Here is a 22,883-nt window from a genome sequence, read left to right on the forward strand (position 1 = left end):
TCATTGAATCCTGGGGAGGGAAATAACCCGGCCTTCTGCACACGCCTCCTTTTTTTCTCCCTTACTCACAATATCCGGATAACAGTGATTCTGCCGGTCGCTTTTTTTTTTTACTGCTGTCTCGTGATTTCTAATGTTAATCAAGGTCCCAACGAATTTACCAACATGATCTACTTTATAAAGGGAACTGTCCAAGGCAGGCCACTCGAGGGCAGTGACGCCGCCGTTTTTTCCAGATTGAGTTTGATAGACAGATAGCTGCAGGATTAATATTATAAATAATTATATCATTAAACAATCTATATAATGCATTGATTAAGTTACAGAAGCATTCTGTGATTATGCTCTTCGAATGTGCTTTGGGGACTAGCGTGATACTGGGTTGTGTGCGCATAGATCGGCTATTACATATGCATGACAGTAGGTGGCAGTGTCAGGTCGCTAGAGGACCACGAGATTTAGAGTTCAAGTTTTACCAATACCAATGTAATAAAGTTGTGTTCTCAAGCATGCATAACGCATGCAAGTAGAGAGGTTCTACTCCTAGCAAGAAGAAACGATAATGATTGGTATGTTTCAGCATTTGATAATTAAGACACAACATTGTGTGTGTGTGTGTGTGTGTGTGTGTGTGTGTGTGTGTGTGTGTGTGTGTGTGTGTGTGTGTGTGTGTGTGTGTGTGTGTGTGTGTGTGTGTGTGTGTGTGTCTAATATAGCAATTAATACTTTGAATGGCAATTGAGTGTGGAGTCCTATGGTTGTGCTCCAGCTGCAGGACAAAGCCGGACATACAGACATCGGCAGAAGCCGGGGTCGACGTAGCGCAGCCTGGAAGCAACTGGTGGAGCTCAGCATCCGAGGCGCGCGAGATGGAAGGTCCTCCGTGGACCTGATGGGCGTGGCCGCAGTCAGCTTGGGAGCGTGACATAACAGTGTGCCGCCAGAACTGGCTGTACCCATCACCATTAAGCAACATTCTTGGTGCATGTCATAACACTATGAATGCATGTAATTATTAGGCCCATTACACTGAAGTGCTTGATTTGTTTAGTCATCCCCAATTAGCCAGCAATAACTATTGTCAAGTCATTGGCACTTTACTGCCGCAATCATTTCAATATATTTTAATTGAAGTTTATAGAATAGAGGTTATATATCATATTGAGAGATTATAGAAGGGGGGATAGAGTAATTCAATCTTAACATTGCATAAATCAAAGGCATGGTGCTAACATCAGACTCTGTGTTGGGTCTGCTGTTGAATAGGGATGTGTATTTGGTTTTATTTTAGTCTTGTCTAATGGGATTGTGTTGTGAATGGGTCATTGAAAGCAGGTAGTGGTCGTTCACAATTTGCCATGCGTACATGTTCTTCATAACATTGAAATCCCTGCTTAAAAAACGTAATGAAATTTGCCTGATTGTAATTTATTATATTGGTTGTTATGTAGGCCTATGTTATTTTATGTATAAGCATGTAGTTCTGCTGCTGTTGACATCGAACCCTTCCATATGCCCATATATACTATGTATTGCAATATAAAGGACGTATGAAAAGGAAATAAAATGAGTTTTTTCTGCCTCTACACTGACTGACACACATGAGTTGAAATATATAAAATGTCTTTTTTTTTTTTTGTATTTCTGTATTTAAAACAGGAAGCAAGTATAAAATATGTGTAATATAATATATGATATATCATGATGATTATAATTATAATGAATGCAATTGCATTACAATTATTGTTTTTTAATATTGTCTGTTGCTAGTCAACAGCCGATTTGGAACATTGGAAGCACACTCCTCAAATTGAAATGGAACAATCGTTGTGCTCTATGACATCACAGCTAAAATTTTAGAACATAGAACTAAACCTTTTTCAGGTCGCTATGGTCACTGACATGTTTGGCATAAGCACTTATATACCTTGACGAGCGACATTGCATTGCAATTTTCAGAGAGAAATATAAGTACTTTTAGCTACATACGGATCTGAGTTTGTTGAGTCGCTCGACCTAACACACTTCATCCATATCATGGCCAAACAACCGCAGCGGGCCCCTCGGCCCCTCGTCCGAACTCGGTCGGAGCCTCCGTTCTGCTGCTTCCCTGAAGCAACAGAAACCTCTCCCACGCTGACCATCAAGCCTCATTCGGAGCAGGTAGGAGTGAGGAAGAGGAGCAGGGAGGATCCCGAGGAAGGCCCGACCCCCTCCAAGAGGTTGAGGACCACCGCAGGGCAGCGGGCCCCTCGGCCCCTCGTCCGAACTCGGTCCGAGCCACCGCTCTGCTGTTTCCCTGAAGCAACAGAAACCTCTCCCACGCTGACCATCAAGCCTCCTTCAGAGGAGGGTGGAGTGAGGCAGAGGAAGAGGAGCAGAGAGGATCCCGTGGAAGGCCCGACCCCCTCCAAGAGGTTGAGGACCACCGCAGGGCAGCGGGCCTATCAGCCGCTGGTCCGCACTCTGCTGGAGACCGGGTTCTATTGTGTCCCTAAAACACCAGAAACCTCTCCCTCGCTGACCATCGTGCCTCCTTCAGAGGAGGGTGGACTGAGGCAGAGGAAGAGGAGCAGAGAGGATCCCGAGGAAGGCCCAAGCCCCTCCAAGAGGTTGAGGACCAGCTACGGGCAACAACCTCCCCATGTGGAGGCTGTGGGGGGGCCGGAGGACCCCTCTGAGGCCCGTGTAGACCCGGGGGTGCCGGGGTCTCCGGCCGGATCCCGGGACACAGACGGAGCTGACGGAGGACTCAGCTCGTCTGGAGGTGTTGAGCGCTCCGACCACAGCTCCCCCCGTATCTCCTCCTCCTGCAGGACCCGCCTGACGACCTACAGCACAGGTCAGACAGATGGAGGGTTAGATATGAAGGGCTGAACGGAGGGATGGATGGGTTAATAGACTCAATAACGGTCCGTGTTGTTTCAGCCGACTTTGACGCTCTGTACGAGGAGCTGCAGCAGCTGGGACAAGGAGGCTTCGGGAGTGTCTTTGCTGGCTGCCGGAAAGAGGACCGTCTGCCTGTAAGAGTGACGCCACAAAGCCACACTCTGTGGAAGCACATACGTGTCTGATTCACGGCATCCTCTGTTAAACACTAAAGCAGTGAGCTTGTGTCTTTGTTGCTTAGGTCGCTATAAAGCACATCCCCATGGCCAAGGTCACAATGACGCAGGAGGTGAGTAGCTTTAATCGTGTTATCACCTACAGTATTGTTACGACTCTGCTTATGATGGCGATCACATGCTCATGTTGAATCAATCAACCTGTTGGGAGGACTGCCGTTATCCTGGTCTTGGCTCTGTAGCCGAGACCAGCTGGGTTTGAGTGTTTCAGGACTAGCTCCCTCTGTCTATCTACTCTCTGTGGTTCAGACGGTTGAAGGGCGGCTGACGGACTTCCCGCTGGAGGTGTCTTTGATGCTGAGGGCCGCTGAAGACCGCCCGGACCCGGGGGCCCCCGGTACCGTGGTCCTCCTGCTGGACTGGTTCCAGCTGGACCAGGAGCTGATCCTGGTCCAGGAGAGACCCAGCGCCTGCGTGGATCTCCTCTCCTACATGGACAGCAAGGGGGGCAGGCTGCAGGAGCAGGACGCTAAGGTGTGTGGGGCTCAGCCTGGACGGGGGTTCAGTTCAGCCTTCATGGGGCTCCAGGCAGGGGGCCGGGACCACCCAGCATGATGGACACATCCAGATAGTAGTGTGTTCAGGTGTGTTCACTGTTCAGGAGGATGACTGAACAGTGTGTGTGTGTGTGTGTGTGTGTGTGTGTGTGTGTGTGTGTGTGTGTGTGTGTGTGCTCTCTCTCTCTCTGTATCAGATGATTCTGCACCAAGTGGTGGAAGGGATCCAAGGGCTCCACTCCAGAGGCGTTCTGCACCGCGACATCAAGCCTGAGAACCTCCTGGTGGAGACAGGCTCCGGGACGCCCCGGGTCCGGGTCATAGATCTGGGGTGCGGCTGCCGCCACAACAGCGGGGTGTATTCAGAGTTCAGCGGTGAGCTTTTCAAACTCCTACTGGCTCTGGCTACAACATGTGGTTTGACTCGCCACCGTGGCGACATCTGGGGTCTTTAGAGGGTTTGAAGAGAGAGAGCAGCAAAGAGTAGAAGAGAGCTGGCGTTTGAAAAGAAAATATATATATGTATATCTATATATCCCCTCAAAGAGATCCCACAAAGTAGATCCCATATGAACTGAAACCATTTATTCATCCTAATCCCAAGCTCGGCTCATATGGTTCAACGAGGTGTGTAACGCTGAGGTCAGTAGTGTGTGCTGCATGGATGAGGGTCAGTGTTCTGGGGGGACGAGGAGAGAAGGAGGGACGGCCATATGCTGGGCCCCCCCCTTGAAGAGGTGGGGCCTGGGCGCCCAGGTGGGCCTCGTTTAACCTGAGGGGCCCGTCCACTGGAGCGGGGTCCTCTGTGGGGGGGTCCCCTGTGACCTGTGTGGGGGTCCCCTTTGTGGGGGTCCCAGTGTGGGGGTCCCCTGTGTGGGGGTCCCCTGTGACCTGTGTGGGGGTCCACAGTGTGGTGGTCCCCTGTGTGGGGGTCCCCTCTGTCCTGTGTGGGGGTCCCCTGTGTGTGGGTCCCCTGTGTGGGGGTCCCCTCTGCGGGGGTCCCCTCTGTCCTGTGTGGGGGTCCCCTGTGTGGGGGTCCCCTCTGTCCTGTGTGGGGGTCCCCTGTGTCCTGTGTGGGGGTCCCCTGTGTGGGGGTCCCCTCTGTCCTGTGTGGGGGTCCCCTGTCCCAGCCCTGGGAGCCGGACGGTGACGCTATACCCCGTGTGCTCCAGGCACCGCTTCGTACATCCCCCCAGAGTGGTTCACGCTGCAGTCCTACAGAGCCGACCCCATGACGGTGTGGCAGCTGGGGGTGCTGCTCTACGAACTGCTCACGGGAGACGTCCCTTTCCAGACCAGCGGTCAAATCATCTGGAAAATGGTTCCATGCATCAAGAGTAACATATCACCAAGTGAGACACACGCACACACACACGCACACACACACACACACACTCGCATGCACGCACACACACGCAGACACGTGCGTACACCCAGACACACACACACACACACAACCAAACACAAACAAACAAAAGCATGAGCTCGCATTGGAGCAAGCATCCAAACAAAACGCACGCATCCATGAACCCCACGAAGCCAGGCATCCTGTCACCCAGCCAGGGGTTGACGCCACTGTAACCCGGGTCGTTTCTCCTCCAGACTGCAAGGACTTCCTGAAGAGGTGTCTTAACAAGAGGGCTGGGGGCCGCCTGGCCCTGGGGGCCCTGCTGCACCATCCATGGCTGCTGTGAGCCAGCCTGACGTCTGGTTGCCCTGACGACCGGCCTCCTCTTGCGTACAGTAAGTCCACGTGTGCGTCTTTCAGAAGGACCTCTGGTTCATAGAGCGTGTGCGGGAGCCGCGGTTGTATTTTCATAATCCCGACTCCGGAATGATTTAGAGGAATGGTCGTTTAAAAACCACATGAGGTGGTCCAGTCTGGCTCCGTCTTCTGCCCAACACCATGAGGCCATCTAGTGGTTGGCATGCCATTTGGTAAATAGGTTATTCTATTTCATACAGTGAAGTATCATATTATAAATAAAAATAACACACGCAAACAAACACTCACGCACATTTCTAAGGCCAATTATATATTAGCCACCCCGTACCGATGTGAAGTGGGCTGACATAGGATAGTTGCTGAATAGTTTGAGTAAGTACAACAGAAGTAGAATCAAAGCAGAAGTCAGGTATTCCGTTTAGGTGTACCTTAGGTGAGTTAGAGAACCATGACATCTGTCCTGCTTTCTACACAGGCTTCATCAGCATGCTATTCTTAATTATGTTATGTCATTGTTGTGTGTTGATGACCAAAAAATGCCTACTACACCCTATTAGGCAACACACTCCATTAGCAAGTGTCGCCACCTACCAAACCAGGTCGGCACAATGTAAACTTGACTTTGAGCCGCAAAGAAAGCCCCAGGTAGCAGATTGACCAGAGTCAGTGTGTGTGTAAATATGGCCAGCCTGTCACCATTGGTTATCCGTAACTAAACAGGAGAGAAACCCTACAGAAGGTACCATACAAAATGACTATAAGGTCTCAATATATAAGATACACCAATACTCTTTATGTGGTAAATATACTGTATGTAGTCAAATGGATTATTAATACTTAATTGTATAACATATTCTGTTCTTTAATTGCTGTATCAGTGTAAGTAACCGGCCAGCATGCGCTCACCATAGACACTATTTCAATGAATTGTTATTAACTAAATTATATAATATGTTAGCTTGTATGTGTGTCACTTACGGCACTCAATGCACTCCAAACCATCCCTGGAAGGAGGGATCCCCCACCCTGCGTTCCTTCTCAAGAATCCCACCTCGCTTCTTAAGGGACTATTTTCTTCCCCTATTGGGGGCTAGGGCTAGGGTTTTGTCATATATATGTGGCCTGATAAGCCCTTTGAGACTGTGAGTGTGATTAAGGGCTATACAAATAACATTACAATTACAATAGAATAATTATAACATAGATAGACATTGTTGAACAAAACAACTTATATAGTTGCAATCAATGAAAGAAAAATTTTAATGGTTAACCAGTGCAAAGGGTCGGCCACTGAATCATACATTCCAAAGTGTTATGACACATTTGATTTATTGCTGGTTTGTGGTGTTGCTATAAACGTTAGCATTAAATCAAAAAAAACGGTTGCAACAGAAACTGGTTTCCACACATGTCGGAAACTGTCATTGTGTGTTACTACTTACTAAAGGTTACAATTAGCTTTCGACCTCAATGGGGTAGAATGTTTTTAGTAAATGTTCCTGTGGGTGGCGCTGTTTAGTAATAATTATCAGGGCGAAGTTTTCAATGCGGTCCGACCGGAATTCAGTTCTGGCATAACTTGGGCCGTCAGAGGAGCGGACTAAGCTCAAATACCTGTAACAAAAGCAAGACCACAAAACCGTTTATTGTCATAACATCAATTATTATTCCACTATTATTTTATGATAGTTGATTACGATGTGTCATTGGGCAGAGTCCATTGCGAGATAAGATATTCAGCACACAAATTAACACACACACACACACACACACACACACACACACACACACACACACACACACACACACACACACACACACACACACACACACACACACACACACACACACACACACACAGAATCAATGAATGACCTGTAGGTTTCCAACCGCGGTTGCCACATACCTTTCCTTCCGGAGAAGTTCCTTACTAAACAATTCTTTGCCGAGTCCTGGCATGACCTGGTCCAGCTGACTCAGCACCGAGGCAAACAGCTCCGCCTCCTTCATATCAATGACCAGGGGCTTACCAAATCTGTCAAACAATAATCACTCCAGTCAGCGCAGGGCTTCCCAACCTGGGTCACGGGGCGGAAATCATAGGCATAGTTTTTGGGTTGGATGCAGGGGTTGCCAGCCCCAGTTAGAAACAGTGACTTTTATATAGAAAAAAACACATATAACTTTACTCATCGACGAAACAATGCCTCCGCCAAGGGGCAGATCTTTAACCACTAGGTGTTTTACTCCCATCAGATCGCACGCACAATTCCCCAAACAAAAGTCACAAAAGAGCACAAAAGAGCTGGCTTTCTGCGTGTTGACTCAGCAGGGATAATAAGGCATGAGTAATCGACAGGATCTACCGGAGAATACATATTTGACCGCGGTAGCACTACAGAAGGCCTGAGACCCTTATGCGTTGTATTCTGTTCTTCTGTTAACTTTTTGTTTTCCATTATTTATAAATGAATACATTTCCACCGTCAATTGATGCCGAAAAAGCACAAACGATGCAGCATCAGTATCGGTTTCTCAAGTTTAACAAACTTTCACTACCCAAGTATGTGAAACTCAATATCATTGTCCCTCTTAATAGCTAGGATGCTTTGGTGGAAGGACATAGTCTGAGCTCGTCTTCACTCGCTGCATGAGGCACGACTGAGAGAGGGTTGAGTGAGGCCCATATCATATACACCATCATCAGGCCATTGGCCCAATTCTAAATGAATAGCAACCAGTAGTGTACGTAGGTCTATAGGTCGCTTGGAGAGCAGATAGGAATCAGAACAGGGTTGAAGTCACAATCATTTTCTGACCTCACATCGGGGTCGCAGGCCCAAAAGATTGCGTCAACGCCTCAACGATTCGATCAATTGATAAAGAACATAGCAACGGTCATAGCAGTGAGAGGGTGACCGACAGCAGGAGGGGTGGGAAGGCGTTGCCGTGGCGCTACCTGATAGCCCCCAGGAGAGAGACCCTCAGCCGGTCAGCCTGCAGGCCCCCAGGGCTGACGGCGTCCAGGTAGTTGGTGTCTCTGTAGCGGAGGAACGAGGCAGCCTGACCGCCGGGGTCCACCACCAGGGGCCACCTGCCCTCAGACCGCGCACGCACGCACACACACACGCACGCACGCACGCACGCACGCACGCATACACACACACAGACGCACAAACACACACACACACACATAGACGCACAAACGCACACAGACGCACACAAACACACCACACACACACACACACACACACATAGACGCACAAACACCAAACACACAGACGCATACACACACACACGTGCGCACACACGCATACGGCGCACGCACAAACATACACACACACACACACACAGACGCACACATGCACACACACAAAAACATCACATGCACACACGCACGCATAGACGCACACACACACGCACACCACACGCATGCACGCATGCACACACAGACGCTCACACACACACGCACGCACACACACACACACACACACATACAAACACACACACACCACCGCACAGATGCACACATGCAAGCACGCACACACACACACACACACACACACACACACACACACATGTAGAATCTTGAACATCTTTCCTTTGTTTGCTCTTTCCATCAGGATGAGTGGGCCGGTTTAGTTAAAGACACAGCACCTAAGTAGAGCTCACACGTCTCTCCCTGACCTGCCGTCATGTCTGATCTTGCCTCCGACGTCTTTGAAGAGAACGTCGTCGAGATCTCGCACGCGGCAGAGCACGCCTCCGTTCTCCGGGACGGAATCTAAAGTCACGCAAAACCTTAACGACCAACCGAGGCGCAGAACAGAACGGCCACATGCCGTGATTGCGTCGTGATGTGCACAGCGCAGGCCTGTACCTCCGCCAGAGCGCTCTCTGACTGACAACTTGGCGAGGGAAAGCTGATCCGAGGCGCGGCGGGCTGCCTCCCGGGCGTCTGACAGCACGCCTTCGGCACCGTGAACCGTCTCATGAAAGCGTGGAGCACAAAAGAGAGACACACACCCACGCCTTGTCATTATCAACTTAAAGGTCATTTCAACCTCCCGAGCACAGGGACTACTACGTCTACTACTGGCACAGGTCCCGGAAGCATACTAACCTGCAGGGTGACTGTGAGGGTTGCCGGCTCCATCCCCTTCCCGGAGCAGGCGTCGTGCTCACTGATCCGCTTGCTCAGCTGGGTGCGGGCCCTTTGCAGCTGCCCACACCAAAGATGGCCGTGTGACACGAGAGGTCAGACGGATGACAGAGAGGCAGTTGCCTGAACTCCGTTTTGGATTCCAGATGTGCATAATACCTCTCTCTGGCACCGCTCGTGTTCCTTCTGGACCAGCTCCAGCCCCTGCTTGAGACTGGGGGGAGAGCGAAGGCCATAGTTGGAGTGTTTCAAGGCTGCAGTGTTGTGGAGGGTTGCTCGCCGGTGAAACAGACGAAACTCTGGCTATTCTTAGCCACCGTGCCTGACTCAACACCTTGGCATTCTGGCTCTGCCTCTACAGTGCTGGACTGTTCCACAGGCATTACAAGCCGGGACGTGCGGAAGTGTAAAGGCTATAGAATACAATAGGCCTGGAAGGAGGTCTCGCAGGGTAGAAACAACAAGTGAAGAGGACAATGGACAGATTCAGGGGAAGAAGCACAACACAACCGGGGCCTTGAGTGACTGCCGTGCCCTTTCAGCGCTGTGCTTTACGACTGTCAGACAGCAATAACTGCGACATAGTGGATTGTGACTGTGTGTACATTTGTACTCTTAATGGGAGGAAACTATGAACAGGGCTTGAGGAATGCTTCTACCGCGCATGGGTCTGGCCGGGGATAGGCCAGAGGGAGTTTTGCAGCAGTGTTTGTGTCTCGCTCTCACCCATCAGTCAAAGCCCCCTCGTGCTTCTGCTCTTCTTCTGCTCTCCGCTGTGTCTCTGCCTCCATGGTGGTCAGCATGGAGTCGGTGAGGCTCAGGTCCCAGCCACGCAGTACACCTGCCACAGACTCTTCTGGCGCCACAAATCCGGTACAGATCAAGTAAACCTTCATAAAACCGTAATGTACAACTAAATGTTTAACTAGAGTAAAGTAAATTTTATTTATATAGCCCTGATTCCTAGTCTCAAAGGCCTACAGGCCATATATTTATGCCTCTAGAAGGTCATGAAACTTTGTCCCCGTTACCTTTATCTGTTATAAAACCAACAACTGTCAAATTAATTATTAATGCTTTCTAGTCATAGTAATAACCCTTATCATACTCATAGTGATATTGATTAACATTAATAATAATGCACCTGCATTCAATTATGATGATATCTATTGTCGATGAGGCGAATGAGGTGTGAGTGAGGGGTGCCTAGGCAGTCCAAACACACACCTGCACGCGTCGTCGCTCGCCCACCATAAAGCAAACCCACAGGTCACCTCTAAATACCCCCCCTTTCCCCGCACACTGAACCCTTTGTGTGTAAAGGAGACGGACTCCGCAGGCCGGACAACAACAACACGTGCAGACGAAAAAGACCCAAAGATAAACAAATCATATGCAAACAGTAACCTGCTCTGGAGTACAACCGTCCCCCGCCCGGAGCCTGGGATCCCCGCCCAGCTGCAGCAGAGTCTGCACCGCCTCCAAATGGCCGCCAAAGGCAGCTCTGAAGAGCGGCGTTCGGCCGAACGCACCCTAGAGCCCCGAAAGAAATCTCATTACCCACGCGCATGCGACGCGTTAACTACCCGTGTGCAGTTGTATTTATAGCGCCTCATCTGCCTTCTTGGAGCCACGGTGTCTCTCACCCTGGCGTTAACGTCCGCGCCTTTCGCCGCCAACAGGGTGATAATATGCGTCTGACCGCCGGCCGCCGCCTCGGACACGGCGCTGTTGCCATGGGCGTCTGTTGTGTTTACCGCGCGCAGCTGGCTCAGCCGCCGCTGGCGTCTTCCCGCCTCGTCGAACCCCACGCCGTTCTCCGTGTCCCTCTCGGAGACCTGCGTCGGGATCATACCAACGCAGCATCGGAACATAGAAGGAGGCCTTTGAAATGTGGAGTACATGTAACATGGAGTAATGTTTCGTTTGTTTGTATTTTTATAGCGTGCAATTAAAACATGGGTGTGACGTGTAGTTGCCTTGCATAGTTCACACCTGCCGTCAGCGGGCAAATGCGTGCACCAATCACTGAATGTGAGGAATACATTTGGCATACATTTTAAGCGCTTTGATTGGACCGCAGGAGGTTAAACCCGCTGTATAAATCCAGTCCACTTAGGCGCTTATCATGCTGCAGTGTCCTATTGTCTGAAAAGGATGTTGGCTTCATTGTGTCACGGCAGTCTGTGTGTGTATCAAGGGTGTATCAAGGCACTGTCACCAACACAAAGACGCGTGTTGTTGTTCCCCCGGTGCCTGCGCTTATCGACCCTATGACCTCATGGCAGGGCCCGCCCACCGTGATCTCACCTCCTTGAGAACGGCCAGGACTTCCTTTAGCACTCCGTCAAACGAGGCTTCCAGCAGGCGCTTGAGTCGCTGCTGCTCTTCCCTCTTCCTCTTCCTCTCCTCCTCCTCCTCCTTCCGCTGTCGCTCGGCCGCCTCTCGCTCTCTCCGCACCAACGCCACAAAGGCCTTCGCGGGCGTGGTGCACACACACACACACACACACACACACACACGCGTGCACACACACACACACACACACACACACACACACACACACACACACACACACACACACACACACACACACACACACACACACACACACACAGTAATGGGCCTTCTCTCGCTACTGTGCGTCGCTATTTCTTGTACCAGTCATCTGGTTCCCCTTTGAGTCACCTCAGCCTCTAAAAAAGCACTGCTTCCTGTCTTCCACGTGACCTCAGCGCCCAGCGTTTCACAACAACACCTCCGGACTCAGATTTTGAGTCTACTTGACACTCCTCGGAGGCTGTTTACCTGTGTTTTTTAATTCCTATGGTCTTGCGTGTCAATCGTCCTACTTGTTTGAATCACGTATACAAGTAGGCACATGCTACTCTTGGTTTCATTCAAGTGTATCAATCAATCGATCAAAGTGAGGTGAAGGAAAGCCTCTAAGCAACCAAACAGTGTATAATCATCGGAGTTCATCAGGATTTCCCGTCCCTTTGCGTTCACACCGACCTCTTTTTCCAAGCGATCCATGAGCTCTTCGTGATCCTGCTTCTCCCTCCGTTTCTGAGCTAGCACCCGCCTGGCCAGGAGTTGGCGCGTGGCACACTGGAGGGCCCGGGCAGCCGAGTCCTCTCTGGTGCTAGCCACTGCCTCTGGGAACCCATAGAGAAGTTGTTACTCAGTGAAATCATGCTAGTTTGTTACGGGGAATGTGGCCTTGATAGGGGTTCTGTTCTGCTGTATTGTACACCCCTTTGTTGCTCTAGGAGGCCTGTTTGAACTAAGCGATAAGCGTCCCTTTAACTCAACAACCCAACAGCTCCATTTTGTCCCGGTGTGTGTGTGTGTGTGTGTGTGTGTGTGCGTGTGCGTGTGCGTGTGTGTGTGTGTATTTAAACAAGAACATTCAGAGTTGATATCAAGGCTAAAACCGTTCCTTTCAAATCAAAGAGTTGTTGAGACAAGCACGCGTTTCGTAATCACTGCCGACTCTGACTGCAGATGGGCAGAGTAGTACATGCAAAGTGTGCAGGGTAGTGACTTGCTTCGGACACAGGGGTAAAGACGGATAACCTTTCCTTGGGGTAGGCTGCTATTTATACCATTATCTTAATTTCTTTTAGAAGCTAAAAGTGTACAATGTAACTCATGCTTTTATTTGCAGTTGCTCTGTACTGTAGGTCATGCCAGGGACCAAACAATGAGGGATTGTCCTCAAGTCCTGGCTTGACAGCGGGAGTTGCGTCATTTTCTTCAGTGGCGTTAAACTCTCTAGTCATGCTGCAGCCTTTTCTTTATTTTCTCTGCCTTTTTTCTGCCGCATACCATTCGTTATGTGACAGAGTTCATAAAGGAAACTGGAGACTGAGGCTCTGAGATCAGCGTAGGCTACATGATCATATATGGGTGTGTTCATCATCTGTCTGGCCTTTAAGTTAAATTTTCCCAGAAGATAACTAGTGAGAAAGTAACCTTTGGAGGACACATTAGGCAACGCATGGAAGCGTGATTAACCATAGCCCTTGCATTCGTCGTCGGCACATGCATCTTGGCAGGAGTCGCTTTGCCCGCAGGCACGGGCGAATTCACTCCGCGATGAACACCTCGGGGCGCCTCTGACTTCTTGCTTTGTACACGATTAATGGCCACATTGTTGTTATGATGTCAATCAACCCTATCATCCTCATCGCAGTGGATTCTTGTTAAAGGCCACAGTATATGTTGCAACCTATAGGCAGGCCCTAACCAGTAGCACAACTCACCTGCCTTCTTTGCTCCTTTCTGCGCCTTTGGCTCAGTTGTTGGAAATGGTTTTGCATTGCGGGTGCTCATTATTAGTCAAACCATGAGGCATATTAATTTAGACTTGAATGAATGGGAAATAAGAAGGTCGGGTCCTCTTTGCGTGTCGGGGACGTTGTTTAAGTTTCCATGGCAACCGCGGTCAAGCGGAGCACACGCGTTAGGTCAAAAGTATATTGATAATAACAACACGCAAAAAGATAAATAATATTCAGTCACTATTACATTTCGGTCTAGAACTTGTGTTTTTCACAAGTTTTTTACATTTTTCATTATTTTTGTATTATTTGTATTATTATTTATTTTATTTATTTATTTCAGTGAACTATATGGGCCCATATCTAATATTATATATGTATATTTTTAATGAGCCAACTAACTATGCAAAAAGAGTTGATATGACGCACCGAACGTGTCATTGATCTGAGGGGACGGGCGTCACGAGAACGCAGATGGGCAGAGTTAAACTGAGAGGAAGATATGGACAGTATGCGAAAGATATCTGTGCGAGTCTTGTTCGAGGCGGGGCGAGAGAGTTTTTCAGGACCAGGGTCGCTCTCTGACTTTGTGTCGTACGCATTGCAAACATTCTAGCCAACATGCCTGGAGCCTGACAATAAACAGGTTTTGTGGGATGATCAGAAAGCAATGCAGCAGAAACTTCTTTGACGGGCGCCGCTTGGACTAGAAACGGGATACGTTTCGAAGAGACCAAACGGGGGACTAAAAGCAGGGACCGATAATGCCCGGTTTGGGATGGACTAAGGGAAAACTCGAAGATTACGTGTAATACAAGGTAATGCAAAAAAAAAGGAACATTTAGAACCTCGAATAGGACTTCTAGTCTAGAGCGAAAGTTGTATTAACTTTTGCAATAAAATCCAAGCGGCACATATGTTTGCCTTCCTTGGATCTGACGATCATCGTGCGAAAAAAAACTTGTGTAGCCTATATCAGACATAGCCTTCATTTGATAGTAAACAATGTCCTCCGAAATAACCAGCTGTGATTCTTCTGAGGGACACGATCTTATCTGCCAAGACATTACATGTGTGGATTGTTGAAATAGATAGCTATTGTTGTTCTTTCCAACTTTGGCGAAATGCATACAAGTGGAATGAACTTGCAAATGGAGACTCGGCTTTTTTGACCAGCGGGCGAAGCCCCACCCATATCCATGTATCTTGTGTTGGATATTATCTTTCTTTCATGTATATGGCGCTCTTGTGTGGAAAATGTTACAATTTACTTTTGTTGGTCACACCGTTACTAACTTTGCTCAAACCAAATGAATGGATTACAGAGTCAAAAAGATTGAATAGTTTAAATTACATTACATTTAATTTGTATAGCCCTTAATCACCATTACAGTCTCAAAGGGCTTAAAATGCCAAATATTCATGACACCCTCCTTGACCCAAGCCCCCACAAGGGAAAGAAGAAATCTTGAGCCCAAGTTTTGTTATTGCATCATGGCTAAAATCAATGTGTTATTTGGAGAAACTTTAATCAATCAATGTCAATTCTGAAGGTGTTTGTCATTGTGCACAGCTGACCTCTCAATCTATTTTGGGTTTCAGAACAAATAATAATGGCTCATCGATCGCAGTGTTCCTCCGCTGGGGATAATCCCTTGGATCCCAACTACCTGCCGCCGCACTACCGCGAGGAATACCGCCTTGCCATCGACTCCCTCGTGGAGGAGGACCTCGAGGGCTACTACCACTTCCTGCAGAGAGCGGACGTGGTGGACTTCCTGTGCTCGCAGGAAATCGAGTTCATCCAGAACGCCGTGCAGGTGCCCCGGGAGGGTAACTATGGAGACCAGCAGCGGTGCCCGCCTGGTTCTGGAGGGGACAGTTCTTCGGACACCTACTGGCCGGTCCACTCGGACCTGGACGCCCCGGACCTGGACCTGGGCTGGCCCCAGCTGAACCGCTTCGTGGGCCCCACCGAGGTCACCACTCTGGTGAACCCGCCGGAGCCCGACATGCCGAGCATCAAAGAGCAGGCCCGGCGGATGATCAGGTCCTCCCAGCAGGTAGGGCACTGGTTCACTTCATGGGGGCAGCTCGGAACAGTTGTAGACATAAGTGACTCATAACTGTGTTGTAGGCAAGGCCAATGCTTTTATTGAGCCAGAAGCTAATTTATAGATCATTTTGTGAATGTTATATGCCCTTTATGGATAACAAAGTGTTTATCTTGTTTATTATTCATGATTAGGGAAAGATCATCTGTCTTGGACAACATAGTACAATTTATATTATCTTTCTATCTTAAAATATATGTTTCACTTCCAACTATTTCTGAATATTCAGTTTATTAGCCTGATTGAACAACGATCTAGAAGTGCACTGCAGTTATCACTGAACTGAACAGACACTTTTCACTGAAGCTATCATTTATGTTTTATAATTATTTGAAAAAACAAAAGTGTCCAAAGAATTCGGCCTGTGCCACCCATGGAAGATCAGATTCAACATCATTCATTTGTATTATCGTTTCCGTTGCGATGTGAAAGTAACATGGATCATGTTGAAACATCGGGGCCTTGTTTTCTTCTTTGCAGGTGGTTGCCATAGTGATGGACATGTTTACAGACGTTGACATATTTGCGGAAATCCTTGATGCTGCAATGCGGAATGTGGCCGTCTATATCCTACTCGATGAACTGAACGCTCATCATTTCGTCAACATGCTCTCAAACTGTCGTGTCAACCTGGACTGCATCAAAGTAAGTTTAAAAGACAACAACCCTTTCCCTTTATACTATCCTTATTATCAGTGGATGTGTTCACAGTCTGAGTCTACTGAAAAAGAGCCAGCATTTCGGCCATTTTGGCTCATTTGTACCTAATGGCTTGAACTGCTTGTGCAATGCTGCCACCTATCTGGGATTCAGATAATTCCAGAAATGTTTGTTGAGCATGCTGTTCCTTTGATGTCCCCAGTCGTTGCGTGTCAGGACGGTGTCCGGCATCTCCTACCAATGCCGCTCGGGGAAGCTGCTCCAGGGTCAGATGATGAGTCGCTTCCTGCTGACGGACAGCAGGGCGGTACTCAGTGGAAACTACAGGTAACAGGTTACAGGGTGCTGATACATGGGACTGGGGCTAGCTGTATTTATTAGCACTGATTACCGTATTATTTACTACCTTTTGACTATTTACTATCAATTAATTTTATTGGGATTGGGCTGTTTATGATGTTGTGGTTTTCAGTTTTTTCTTTTATCAATTCATATAAATTTGATATTTTATCATTGCTATCAAGTCTTTCAGATTTAATTGACTCATACTTTTATCTGTCTCCATACAGCTTCATGTGGTCTTTTGAGAAACTACACCGCTGTTTTGCACACCTCTTCCTTGGACAACTAGTTTCTAACTTTGATGAAGAGTTCCGGATTTTATATGCCCAGTCCCAACCAATGACAATGGAGAATTTACCCGCTCCAAAAGAGAGCATTGTTCCTTTACCTGAGAGGCAATATTTAACTGACAGGTCGGTCAGAGAGTCCAGGAAACATGCTACAGTAGACAACCCAGGTCCAGATGAAAGGTCTAGACACAATTTTGATGAAAGGGGGGATAAAGACTGGAAGAATATGCCTCATAACCGGCATGAAGACATGTACATGAACCCCAGCCAGCAATTGAGAATGGGCCAGCCTTCAAATTTGATGGAAGGTCACAACTACAAACGACACAGTTATGCTGAAGGCAAACAAACATCATATCAACCAATGCAGCAACCAGGGATGCCACACGTTGAAGGGCAGGGACGGCGGACGGATGCGGTCCACAGTGCCTATGATAAATTCAAGAACCTCGCCTATCCTCAAGTGGATCAGCACCCTGAGCCCGGCTTACCACATGAGATGGAACAGCCTGAAAGCTACGACTTGGTTCTCAACTACTTGTCATCAACAAGCAACGTAGAGATGGACAAGATGTCTGACAATTTCAACCCTGCGGCTGAATTGTCGACAGGTTCATCTCGTCCTAAAAGGCTAAGTCTTGGCAAACCACAGGCCTATGAGCCCTCTCCTTCGCCTCCCAACCAACCTGAGCAGGGGTCTAACGTGGACCGCAAGGATCCCACAGTGAGGCAGGGGCTAAGGAATTGGAGAATTAACTCTTACCTCAGCACGTGTGACAATGCAGGAGAGGAGGACATGCCACTGCCAACTCATCAGGCCTCAGACCCCTTCGACGAGACCCCTAACCCCTCATACAACACAGTATCGGGCCCTGATTTATCCACTGCTAAGCCTCCAAATACTCTGGAGTTCAAGGTCCCGGCAGCGCACAGACCTTATCCTAGCTTCAGGAGATCCAATCTCCCTGAGCATTACCCAGAGGATTTCCTGACGCTTCCAGCACAAGCCAAATTAACTCCATCCACTTCGGAATCTTCATTAACCGAAGCAGATAAGACGGACGAAATGGATGAACAAGAACCAAAAGAGGAGTCGTTCCGTAGAAGATTTAATCCAGCGGTGCCAAGAAGCTCCAGGCTAAGATCTTCTCTGTTATTCGGCTCTCAACTTGACCAGCCTGGTTCTCAAGATATCAGAACTACCACAGGGAGACAGGACGAGGACACGGATAAGGTTGAGGGTTCTGAGTCGAGATTGCCCTTTGCCTTACAGGTTTTGGGTCATAGAAAGACGTTTGTAAAAGAGCCTTTTGATTGGAGCCGTCATGCAAAATCAGCCACTATTGATAGCTCTCTGACAGACGCTTCAAAATCCGATGATGTCGGAGATAAAGAGGGCATAGAGAACACTTCAGGAACTCAGCCATTGAAAGATAATCATAAAAACACAGATCTAGTGACAGCATCAAGGCCTATGGATGCATTGATGCGACCAAGCTCATCCCATTGTGAGCTGTCGAAAATAGACCAGCCTAGACAGCTTTCTGACTCTTTAATGGAAATCCCCTTTGTAGATATGAGTGATGCCGATCACAGGTTCATGTTTTTCAAAGAATTAGCTGCAAAGAGAAAAGCGGAGAAAGTCTCAGAATCAGCAAAAGCGAACACAGACAAAGTTGTACTGAAGACTCAAATGGATCCAAAGACCGCCACTGTGAAAATTGAGCAGCCTACAAAGAAAAAAAATAAGCATGATCCTGTTGTCGAGGCTAGCTGTGAAAAGGAGCAGAGCAGTGTATCAACAGATTCAGAAAAGTTGGAGCTGAAGAAAAGCCAAACACAAGACCCTAGTTTGTCAGATAAATCTGAATTTTCCCTGAAGGAGTCTTCTATCCGTGACCCCAGTTGTGTAGAACAACCGGCATCTTCTAATTCTGCATCAATTCCCAACTCATCTGAATCCAGCGTTGCTCATAACCCTGTTGGAGTACACTCAAGTTTGTCTCTTTCAGTTCCATTAGTGTCAAGCTCTTCTGAGCAAATCCAATCTGATGTTGACCCTTCAAAACACGTCACAATTTATCCTACTCGACCCATCATTGTAAGAGAACCTTTCAAGTGGAACCGTAATGTAAGGTCAGCCATTTTTGATACCACTATTAAAAAGAGAGACACTGTGGATAAAACGGAGAACTCCTCTGGAGTTGAACATCCAGAAAACAGTGTTGGCAAGGCAGCGTCAAAGGCTGCAGATGTAGCACTGGCTATTCCACAATGTGTGCTGCGACCTAGCTCCTCTCATTGGGAGCTATCCAAAATAGACCAGCTGGTTCAACCTCAACCTTTGCGAATCAACGAATCAACAGTAGACATGACGGATGCTGATAACAGGCTGATGTTTTTCAAAGAGTTGGCAGCAAAACGAAAAGCTGAGAAGGCTGAAGGAACAAAGGACCCAGCCGCAGTTTCGCTGGCGACTCACTCGAATTCTAAAATCGACATGATGCACAATGAGGAACCTGCCGCTCAGAAACTAGATGCAGAGGGCACTGGTCATTCCAAGGAAGGCGAAACTAAATTGCATAAAACCGCCTTGGAGAAATATTTCACAAAGGATATAGCACAATTAACTCCAACGGTATCCACGACAGTTGAGAACGATAATGGACCTGTTCCCATGGCTGGCTGTGAGAGTGAGCGAGGCAGCGTTACTACTGATTCAGAGAAGATTGAGCTGAAGAAAATTAAAAGACAAGCATCTACTAGCACCCTGGATCAATCTCCGTCAACCATCTCCAGCCAACCACTGGAAGTCCCCCCCACCCCTACCCCCACGGAAACCAGTACTGCGGCTAATTCTAGGACCTCGCAGAACACCCCTACTGATCCAACCCCCTCTTTGAGTCAACCGTTATCTACCATGGCTCCTTCCACTACATTAGAATCCAACTCAACGGATAACAAATCCATAGACACAAGAGAGCCAGCGGAGGCTGCCTCTCCCCCTTCCCTGGACTCACCTACAACCGGCAGCGAAACCCCAGAGGACGATGCTACAAAGTCCTCACCTGCGAAAACTGTATTATCTTCGGACGTGGAAACCATGAAACCCGAATCCACTAGTTTCCCAACTGAGATCCCCGAAACACTTTCAGAAGATGTAGAATCCGATGCTCCTTCTGAAGCTTGTGAAAGCGATTCAAAGCCAACCTCGATCCAGACCCCCTCAGAGACATTACCGGAGGAACCATGTGCTCCCAGTTCAGAAGATGAACTTCCGCCAACAGAATCCAACTCTGTTGCTCTGGAGTCATCTTCTCCCACTGCAGCGCTTCCATCCCAGGAGGACGTTGAAGATATAACCAATGCATCGCTTAGCATTAGCCTACCACAACCATGCTCAGCTGACCCAACAGAAAGCTCTGAATCATCGATATATAACGTCGAAAAAGAACCAGTTGATTCACCAAAGTCGAATGCAGCTGATGAAATTAAGATAGAAGAAACAGTTTTACCATCTTCTACCCTTGCGCCTGACTCAGATGGCTCAGTGCCCCCTATACCCACTTTATCCGAAGAATCTCCAATCGCTCTGGTATTACAAACTTTGTCCGAAAACCAAACTAAACCTACATTAGAAGTGATACTCACCCAAACTCCAGACCAAACCAAACTCACAGGGGCTGATGAAACCACCATAGAATTAAAACCGTTTGCTTCTGAACGCTGTCCATCAGAACCAATAGTAGCAATTGAGAAGAGCATGGTTAGCGACCCCTGTGAAGTTGAAAAAGAATCAACTACGACAGAGGAGCCCGTTCCTGTGTCCCCCCTGTCAAAGCAGCCCAAAGCCCCCCAGTCTCGCTACCATTCCTCAACTGCCAGCGTGATCTCGAGCAGCAACCTCAGAGATGACACAAAGCTGCTTTTAGGGCAGATATCTGCTAACAGCCAGAACAGGAACGAACCCACCAAGGGGCAGCCAGTCACAGATGACGATAAGGAATCCGAGGCTGACAAGAAGGCTAAAGGCCAAAAAGATGGAGGCTCTAAGTATAAAGTCAGAGGATCAACAAAGACAGCAGAGGAACGTGAAGTGCTGCTTCAAAAGATCCAAAGTATGCGGAAGGAGAGGAAAGTGTACAGCCGGTTTGAGGTATGCAATGTTTGTGTGTAGCTGCTTGTAAAGAGCCTAATATCATTAGAGATGTCTGCATGTTAATTTACCTCCGATTGACCTAATGCCTTTCTCTACTTTTTTAATAGACTCCAAAATAGCAGGGGATCAAGCAAGAAGGTTAAAGAAGGGATGCATATCTGTGGCAATAATCCAACAACAACGTCTGGACTGCATCACTCGAGACATGAAATAATAGGTGCTTTAAAAACATTGGTTCAAATTGTGAGAATCTTTTCAGATTTTTTTATGGATATTTATCATGTGTGCTAACTGGGATCGAAGCATGCAGTACTGAACGCATCAGATGGATGGATACGGGCCTTCTACTCTGGATCTGGCAATTATCGGTGTACGGGGCGACTGCTGTAGGCACGAAAGGGAAAGACAAAGTGATGTATGATGAAATCAATTCTCAAGACTGCATGGGTAAAGTGCAATGTAATGTTGTTGGCACCACTGAATGTGGTGGAAGTGATATCGTTTTGATACCCGTTGCACATGTTTATGATCTTTTTTTATAAACAATACGATTTTTTTTCTCATTTTTAGTGCTGGTTACTTATATGATAGTCAATATGGGCCAATACAAAAAAACATGGGATCTCTAGTTCGTAGTTAAGTTCTTGAAATATTGGCATTGGGAAATTATTTGTAATGATGGAAACAAAAATGATTTGTTTAACCTGACATTCAAACAAAAAAACACGTATCAGGCTGTGCATATCTGAGAACTATGCTGTTTTTGTGTTTTTTGTTTTCCTGCCATAAATATTGTGTCAAGTTCAGTTCCAAACATTGTCTTACTTTGCCAAAGCTGTCCTTCAAGCTGTACTTAATGTTCTCGACCTTAAAGCCAGAACCTGTATTGTTGTGATGACTTTCCATTTCTGAATTTGCAAATGCTGCATACATTTTGCATGACAGTTATGGATGTTTTGTTGTTCTTTATGGCTTTTTTTTGTTACATATATTTTAGAAGATACATTTGATTAATTATAACTTTCTTTGTCTACTAAATATGCAATTTATTTGTAAATAAAACTTCTGTTAAATATTAGCCTGCCCAAAGGTCACTTTTCTTCTTCCCTGCCCTAATTTTCACAACAATAAGTTAACACTTTTTTGCTAACAGGAAGACAAGTGTGCAAGGTAGATGTATTGTACTTATTGCAATGTCGCATGTGTTTTATTGAAATGTCACATAGTGAAACATCAGTAGTTAAGCCATAGACTCTTATGCCAATATGCCATTCTTCTCTACTTTAAAGAATAATTTGATGAAAATGCTATTGACTGAAGGATTCTTCCAACAGGTTTGAGGGAGATCAACCTACCAATCATAACATACAAGCTTTTGCATTCATTACATTGTAGTCCTATTGCAGATTCTAATCTTGGCTTGATCTGGATTTTTAGACAGTTGGTCCAAGGAATGAAATGTAGAGATAAGTATTGTTTGCAATTAAAAAATGCAAGACAAAATTCTTGAGTCTAGATTCCG

The 22,883-nt window shown here is 47.4% G+C and overlaps 3 protein-coding genes across 4 annotated transcripts; 2 read left to right on the forward strand and 1 right to left on the reverse strand.

Annotated features, from left to right (window-relative positions):
- The first annotated feature begins 2,885 nt into the window (after positions 1–2,885).
- LOC130404897 (serine/threonine-protein kinase pim-2-like) lies at positions 2,886–5,316 on the forward strand. The gene is made up of 6 exons (XM_056609841.1): positions 2,886–3,023; positions 3,131–3,178; positions 3,375–3,599; positions 3,820–3,997; positions 4,795–4,974; positions 5,225–5,316. Exons 1-6 carry the CDS (start codon positions 2,886–2,888, stop codon positions 5,314–5,316), a joined length of 861 nt encoding a protein of 286 aa, XP_056465816.1.
- LOC130405233 (IQ motif and ankyrin repeat domain-containing protein 1-like) lies at positions 5,182–11,900 on the reverse strand. Its single transcript, XM_056610275.1, has 10 exons — positions 11,821–11,900; positions 11,157–11,348; positions 10,918–11,043; positions 10,237–10,400; positions 9,670–9,724; positions 9,472–9,570; positions 9,036–9,337; positions 8,308–8,442; positions 7,255–7,383; positions 5,182–6,962 (listed from the first exon to the last, which is right to left on the reverse strand). Exons 4-10 carry the CDS (start codon positions 10,311–10,313, stop codon positions 6,803–6,805), a joined length of 957 nt encoding a protein of 318 aa, XP_056466250.1. The 5' UTR covers positions 10,314–10,400; positions 10,918–11,043; positions 11,157–11,348; positions 11,821–11,900; the 3' UTR covers positions 5,182–6,802.
- A 1,089-nt stretch (positions 11,901–12,989) lies between these two features.
- LOC130404427 (protein FAM83H-like) lies at positions 12,990–22,416 on the forward strand. Of its 2 annotated transcripts, none has more exons than XM_056609132.1 (6): positions 12,990–13,100; positions 15,399–15,859; positions 16,391–16,555; positions 16,773–16,897; positions 17,140–21,358; positions 21,469–22,416. In XM_056609132.1, the coding sequence occupies exons 2-6, from the start codon at positions 15,410–15,412 to the stop codon at positions 21,478–21,480; spliced, it is 4,971 nt and encodes a 1,656-aa protein (XP_056465107.1). In that variant the 5' UTR covers positions 12,990–13,100; positions 15,399–15,409; the 3' UTR covers positions 21,481–22,416. The 2 variants fall into 2 exon arrangements, with proteins under 2 accessions (XP_056465107.1, XP_056465106.1); XM_056609131.1 differs by lacking the exon at positions 12,990–13,100 and adding an exon at positions 14,229–14,614 and having other exon boundaries at positions 21,469–22,415.
- The last annotated feature ends 467 nt before the right edge of the window (positions 22,417–22,883 follow it).

Source organism: Gadus chalcogrammus, chromosome 15, assembly GCF_026213295.1.
Source record: "Gadus chalcogrammus isolate NIFS_2021 chromosome 15, NIFS_Gcha_1.0, whole genome shotgun sequence".
NCBI classification, from domain to species: domain Eukaryota; kingdom Metazoa; phylum Chordata; class Actinopteri; order Gadiformes; family Gadidae; genus Gadus; species Gadus chalcogrammus.

What these genes read in the sequence shown, in the direction of transcription:
- LOC130405233 (XM_056610275.1), bottom strand. Translation starts at nt 10,313, where the DNA reads ATGCTGACCACCATGGAGGCAGAGACACAGCGGAGAGCAGAAGAAGAG. An exon ending in CCCTCACAGTCACCCTGCAG is followed by an intron (nt 9,338 to 9,471) that starts GTTAGTATGCTT and finishes CGCTTTCATGAG; the next exon opens with ACGGTTCACGGTGCCGAAGG. An exon ending in AAGATCAGACATGACGGCAG is followed by an intron (nt 8,443 to 9,035) that starts GTCAGGGAGAGA and finishes GTCTGAGGGCAG; the next exon opens with GTGGCCCCTGGTGGTGGACC.
- LOC130404897 (XM_056609841.1), top strand. Translation starts at nt 2,886, where the DNA reads ATGGATGGGTTAATAGACTCAATAACGGTCCGTGTTGTTTCAGCCGAC. An exon ending in GGAAAGAGGACCGTCTGCCT is followed by an intron (nt 3,024 to 3,130) that starts GTAAGAGTGACG and finishes TTTGTTGCTTAG; the next exon opens with GTCGCTATAAAGCACATCCC. An exon ending in CAAGAGTAACATATCACCAA is followed by an intron (nt 4,975 to 5,224) that starts GTGAGACACACG and finishes TTTCTCCTCCAG; the next exon opens with ACTGCAAGGACTTCCTGAAG.
- LOC130404427 (XM_056609132.1), top strand. Translation starts at nt 15,410, where the DNA reads ATGGCTCATCGATCGCAGTGTTCCTCCGCTGGGGATAATCCCTTGGAT. An exon ending in TCAACCTGGACTGCATCAAA is followed by an intron (nt 16,556 to 16,772) that starts GTAAGTTTAAAA and finishes TGATGTCCCCAG; the next exon opens with TCGTTGCGTGTCAGGACGGT. An exon ending in GTACTCAGTGGAAACTACAG is followed by an intron (nt 16,898 to 17,139) that starts GTAACAGGTTAC and finishes GTCTCCATACAG; the next exon opens with CTTCATGTGGTCTTTTGAGA.